This window comes from Daktulosphaira vitifoliae, unplaced genomic scaffold (genome assembly GCF_025091365.1).
Source record: "Daktulosphaira vitifoliae isolate Bord-2020 unplaced genomic scaffold, ASM2509136v1 Scaffold_598, whole genome shotgun sequence".
NCBI lineage: Eukaryota > Metazoa > Arthropoda > Insecta > Hemiptera > Phylloxeridae > Daktulosphaira > Daktulosphaira vitifoliae.
This window is the reverse complement of record NW_026100161.1, coordinates 1-6,893: the sequence shown is the minus strand read 5'-3', so window position 1 is coordinate 6,893 and position 6,893 is coordinate 1. Positions and strand designations below refer to the sequence as shown.

At 25.8% G+C, this 6,893-nt stretch overlaps 1 protein-coding gene across 1 annotated transcript; it reads right to left on the bottom strand.

Annotated features, from left to right (window-relative positions):
* Nucleotides 1-1,049: 1,049 nt before the first annotated feature.
* LOC126909575 (rRNA 2'-O-methyltransferase fibrillarin-like) lies at nucleotides 1,050-2,146 on the bottom strand (the record flags this gene model as incomplete). The annotated part of the gene is made up of 2 exons (XM_050692011.1): nucleotides 1,396-2,146; nucleotides 1,050-1,103 (listed from the first exon to the last, which is right to left on the bottom strand). Coding segments are annotated over exons 1-2 (283 nt in total), but the record flags the coding sequence as incomplete, so codon positions are not given.
* Between the last annotated feature and the right edge of the window lie 4,747 nt (nucleotides 2,147-6,893).

Sequence of the window (6,893 nt, the reverse complement as noted above, 5' to 3'; positions counted from 1 at the left end):
AAACAATTGAAGTTTTAATTTCAAACTTACATTCAATATGATAAACACATAAGGACAAGAACTTTTCAATTTAAAATTAAACCTGCTAAATATTTTAAGAGAAAAAATGAATTTACAAATACCCTATTCATTTACATTTACATTATCTTCACTTTTTACCTTANTATTCATTTACATTTACATTATCTTCACTTTACCCTAAAACTATAATTTTTTATTATTGTGGTATTATGTTCATATATTGCAATGGATTAATATCTAAACATTTAACTTTGTTAAAACATAAAAAATAATGAAATTTAATTTATCATGAATTTAATCAAAAAACTATTTTAACAAATTTTGTTTAGATCAATATTTAAAAACTACTTAAAGCAATATGTTTATTAAAAAAAAATGACATAAGTCAATATTGTTGGATTTATTGAATGAGAAATGTGTAATTTTTGAAAAAAAAAAACTAATCTAATCTTAATTCCTAATTAATGTAGCACAAAAAAATGTGAAAAAGTAAAAGGTATTGTTACATTGCTATTAAGGGGTTGAGCCTAAATGCCTCTTAACAGTATTCTGCCGACCAACGAGGCTAGCTGGCTAGGCTATATCTACCGTAGGTACCGAGGTTTCCTATTTAATTTACATTCCCTTTAAACTAACTATCAAGGGTCACACTAGAAATATATATATAATACTCTAGATTAGCAACGATATAAGTATTTATTAAATCTACAATACAACATCTAGAGATGATAATAATATAACAGGAGCTGACGGCAACCCACACACTATTTCGATGGTAGCTAATATAAGTTAAATATAAATCAATAGAGAAATGGTTTCAATGTTAAAAAGTCAACTGACGTTTGGAACATTAGTATTATGACACAGTGGCCGTGAATTCCAAAAGTGTTTATATGTGCAGTCCGCCCCCCTGTAGTAATACGTGTATCACTGTGTCAACGTTATAAGCTTAGTCGGCGATACAATAATGTTATGGAATATGATCACATATATGTGGTCGTATCAGTATTATCATAGAAGATATTTACCTTTAGCAGAACAATTTGCCGCCTTGTGGCCTTTTAATTGGCAAAAGTTACAAGCTGTAAAACAATAGTTTTATAAATTATTAGTTTAAAATTACAAAACTGAAAAAAGTATGCAACTAAAAGAAAAGAAAAAAAAATTTAATATTTTTTATATATTAGGATAAATCGAGTGTCTAGCATTAAAAGAATCATTTCATATATATTTTGGTTTTTCTGTCATAATCCAATCTCTGGATATGACAGAAAAAACAAAAAAAAGAACAAAGAAACCTCACTAATAATTTAACTTATATTTTTAATTTTTAATAATTTAAATATTCATAAATAAAATCTTAATTTTACTTACACCCTCCAAATTTTTTTTCTCTTCCATCACGTCCACTTACACCACGTCCACTTACACCACGTCCTCTTCCTCCACGTCCTCTTCCACCACGTCCTCTTCCACCACGTCCTGTTTCATTACTTCCACCACGTCCTGTTTCATTGCTTCCCCTCACAACAAGTGGAGGATTTCCTTCCACGCTATTAGGAAGAATTTTTTCATTTGCATAGACATAAAATGTGAATGACATCTGGAAAAAAAATTGAAATTAATAGCATAAGCCACACAATGAAAAAAAAGTCAGTAGCACAACTACCGGTCTTCAGCGGCAACAGTTTTATATTTTCATCCCCAAAAATTTAGAAAATTGTATAAATAGTTACATCAAAATATTAAATTCAGTACTACCAAAAATATTTTTATGACGCCCATATTTCATCCAAATAAAATAGTCGTAACAATAAAGATATAACATCATTGACGAAAGGTGGAAGGCTAGGAGGCCTTAGTTCCCCAATAATTTAACCTCCCAAAAAATTAGAAAAATTATATACATTACATAAAATTGTGCATTAAATATTTTAATGATATGAAATATTACAAAAAATAAGTACAGAACACTAAAAAACAAGAACACTAGTAGAACAAGAAAAAAAAAAGAATATTTAGTCAAGTTTTATTCCGATTAACAGCCTTAAAAAATCAATCATAGTAAATTTCAATATACTATAATAAGAGAATTGAAAATAACAATTGCAAACAAAAAATGTTACTACTATACTCACATTGACATCAGACGCCTACGAGAGCTGATCAACTAATGACAAGTACTGCACGGAAGATTACGTGAAACACCAAACTATTAACAACTAGCGATATTTATTGTATTCTATTTAGATCTAATAATAACGTTTACATTTTATAGATATTTTCCTATAAAAAAAAACTGACAAGTTTTTAAATAGAATCATTTAAGTTAATACTAACTCATATAATATTAATAAACGTATAATAAAATAAAATCCTATTCAATGTAATTGGTTATGTATTAATTGCTATTAAAGTTGAAAAATTAACATTTTTTACTATATCATTTTTAATTGTCACAAAATTAAAATACTGTAAGTTTTTTATGAATCATCTTAGTAGTCAATAAATATATTATGTAATAATCGAAAGAGTTTTTGAAAATTTCTATTTTCGAAGGGGTTGCGATTTTTGAATTTTAATAGTATTTAGAGAACAATAAAAGTTAAGGTTAACAAAATTATTTGAAATTATAATCCTCAACATATAATATAAGTGTTAATTTTATATAATATATAATATATATGTCTTAAAAAAATATTTTTGTTATAACTAATATATCAGAATAAGCGTAAAAATATTAGTTCCCAGGCGCAGTAACGACTTTATACCTACGAGCGCCTCTTGCAAAAATAATCTTAGCACACCATAAAAATAAGGCATAATCTGATTTTTAATCTACGAACTAAAATTAAATCTTTTCAACTTTTGAAAATATAACACTTTTCCAGTTGAATTTGTCATTCAGCACCGCCATATTGCGGCAAATTTCTATAAAATTTGAGTTGTAAAGTAAAAATTCCGATATCGTTTAGAAAAAATTAACGTCGTCACAGATCTTTAAGTATGTACAACACAGACACGTATCCAGCTTATCGTCTGAAATTTTGAGTATTAAAAAACAAAATGTTTATAATAAGTGTTTTAAAGTTAAAAAAATTCAAATTTGATATTATTTTTTTAATCTCCACTTAAAAGAGGTCATAAAAGGGGAACCCATTCGATTTTTGACACTGTACGCCAGAATATATGCTTGTAAGGTCATTAAATTTTAAATTTACTTGTTTTGTTTTTTTTAACTCGTTTTAAATAATTATAAAAAATAATATCTATAGAATATTAATGAGACTTATGAAATACTTTTTATATATAAAATGAATGTACATATTATTTAGTAATTTTAATTGGTAATGTTTATTTTTAACTTTAATGAATACATCTGAAGTATATACACATATAATATTTGCAGCATAAATTAAAAAGGCATTTAATGTATTTTAATAAATAATGTCTTACTTAATAACAGCAATAAGTCAATATAAAATAAAATAATTTACATGTATTAATAATAATTTATTATTTAATTAAATCTAAATATTATTTTTCTTGTCAGGCCCGGATTAAGGGGGAGCCATGATTCCGGGGCTTCAAAATTTTGAAGTTTTTTGAGGATCTCACAATAATTGCATATTCAAAAAATAATCAACGATCTTTAAACTATGAATAAATAAAAATGTTTTATTTCACTCTTAACAATGAAATATTTGATAAAAGTATTGCTTGAGCCGATTATAAAATCTGACTCCGGGGCTCCAAATAAGTATAATCCGGGCTTTTTTCTTGTACTTAATAATAAATAAATAAATCAACTGTTTAAAGAAATATAGTGCATAACTTTCTTGATAAATATATGTTAAAAAACAACTTAACTATTTAAACAAATCTATGTAAAAAAAATTAAATTTATACCCTTTTTTAGGTTTTCAGTTCATTTTTTAAGGTACACTTATAATACACACATATATATTTTGTATTAAACCAAAAAGTTACACGTTTTCACTTATATATCCAAGTTACCAGAGTAATCACTTGATTTATAGCTTTGGAACTACTATTTGAATATAACATAGATTCTTCAGAATATCGATTTAAACATTATTGTTTAATAAAATTAATGCTTCAGAACACAATTTTTTTTCTTTTATACTTTTATACTCAAACTAATAAAAATAATGAGAGCATCAGATAAAGTGCAAAGAATATGTATGAGGTCTGTGTTGGTATCTCATCTCAAAGTTTTACGGATATTATGGCGTCTAAATGTGATGTAACCTTTATTTTATGCTTCCTCAAATAAACTACCCATTGGAAAATGAACAAGTTCAATAACTTTTTAACCATATATTAAGATCCTATAGAAACGTGGAGGCATTTATACCACAGATATAATTTCAAATACACCATAAAAGTATCTTTTATATAATTCTCACATTTTTTTGGATTTACATAATTACATGCCAATATACTTAAAATCACTTTAAAACATTTAACAAGTTTTTTATTTAATTCAGTTATTTCAGAAAGTACCATAATACCGCTACGCGTCCTTTTTTATCCCTCATCTCAAAAATATATCGTTGATACATTGATTGTTGTTACCCTGACCTACCATCACTGGAAAACCAACGTTAATATAATTCGACGCATAATTCGGAGAATTACACTGTACGGCCGTTTTATAAATAAAACATTCTGAAACATATTTAGAATTTAATATCCTAAAAAATATATAAATACTACTCGCCAGTAAATTAATCAACCTATTAGGGCCGATCTATAATAATCTGTTTATAATAATTTTCCACCTGTGAAACAAACATCTGTTCAATAAAAAAAATTGTATCTAACTTTAATGTAGTAAACGTTATTATTCTTTATCGCTTTTCGCGGAAATTCTTCTATTGTTCACTAGTTTATTTTTAATACAACATACACCCTCTTAGATAACTAATATTATGAATTCTTTACGACGTATATTCCGTTATTGATAAGTACAGTTTTATTTCACAAATCCGTTACTACAAACAAAACAAATCCATCTTATATTGATAGTTTTTAACTATGTATGTAATTCTATACGAAGTGGTAATGTACTTAAAAGCGTTTTTTAAATATTTTTCTAAATCTAAAATTATGAAATTTTATCCCTAGGATTTCATTAAGAACAAAAATAAGTTAAATCATACATAATTCACAGAATTCTCTTATAAATTGAGGTGACACTTGATTTTATTTTACTCTAAATTGAGTGACTAATGAAAAAACGCTGAAATTGAACGCATCTTCAACATTTATAATTTTTTTAAATAAATTTTCCCTATTGGCTTGTTCAATATTACAAAAAATTAAAAAAGAGACCTTACCTCAAAACTTCCTGTAAAATTAACACTTAAATTGTCACTTGAAAAAGTCATTTTTAACACTTTGGAAAAGTTTTTGTTAAAACAATTACGTATGTCTTGTTACACTATAAAGAATTGGTAAAAGGAAACAAGTATAATCAGTTATCCCGATTTTTAAATATACAAAATGTCCCACCATGTTCTGACATCTTCAATAACTTTTGGTTCAACAAATATTTTGTTTTTATTTTTTTAAATAATTTGTATAGTTATGAACTACTTTAAAAGCATATTTTTTATTAATTGTCTCAAAAAATTTTTTTTTTTAATTTTTAAAATTATTTTTTAGTCTTATTTTTTACAAAAAATTGTGTTGCGTCGATATAACTTTAAGATAAGTACTATTGAATTACAAGCATTTTAATACATAGTGGGTATGGAACGCCTGTACGTGTACCAGTACAGGCTGCATCCACATGCGAACATACTCACTCAATGTATTAAAGTACTTGTAACTTGATAAGTAATTACACTGAAATTATCATAATGTATAATTATTATTAATAATAATGTTCATTGAAATTAAACGGTTTTCATGAAATGTTTTTTAAGTTTTCATTGAAAACTTTTCACACATCTCTGAGAATTATGCATTTTCAAAAATAATTCGAAATGAGTCTAGGTGATATTTTTACATAATTGGAAAGCCTATAAAGTTTCCCACAAAACTGTACTAAATGTTTAATAAAAGAGAAATATATGATTTAGTTTAATTTTGTTGAGCTATATTATACGCGATAAATTCATTAAAGAATAAACACAACACGGTGTCGTTTTTTAGTTTAACTATCACTCGCTGCGTATAAATACCAGCAAATCATAATGTACATTTAAGGTTAAAATTCAGTAATTAGGTAAATTATTCTTAAAACCCTTCTTTTTTTTTAATAATATATGTATGTATGTATAATTATTTATTGTTATTTATCCATTCTTATTTAATTATAAATGAATGATGAGCAATTTATGGTCAACTTTTACTTGAATGGTCAAATTGACATTTTTTGCTAGAAATATTTTCCAAAAATTTAGGCAAGAAAAAAAACCAATTCTAAAAAATATCAATTAATAGGACGCCGCCCAATACATGCAAACGAAACAACGATATGACTGAGAAAATGCGCTTTTAGATGTTTATTAAACCGCTTGTTAAATGTTAAAGTGTTACGAGTATCACATTTGTAGTTAATAATTTATCCACAGCAATGAAAAAATTAATTTTATAGTTTACTGTATATACTTGTTTGTGTTATATGAAATCTATGATAATAATATTTAGTAATATGTATGTAGTTGGTACTTAGTTAAGTTTAAACATTGGATATAATTAAAATTGTTGGCGAATTAATAATTTAAATTTTAGCCGATTGTAAATCGTTTCTTTTTGTCTAAGAATAGAAAATAAAATTTGTTTTATATCTCTTTATGCAGCTATCCACGACTAAATTACCTTTAATTTACAGTAGTCTG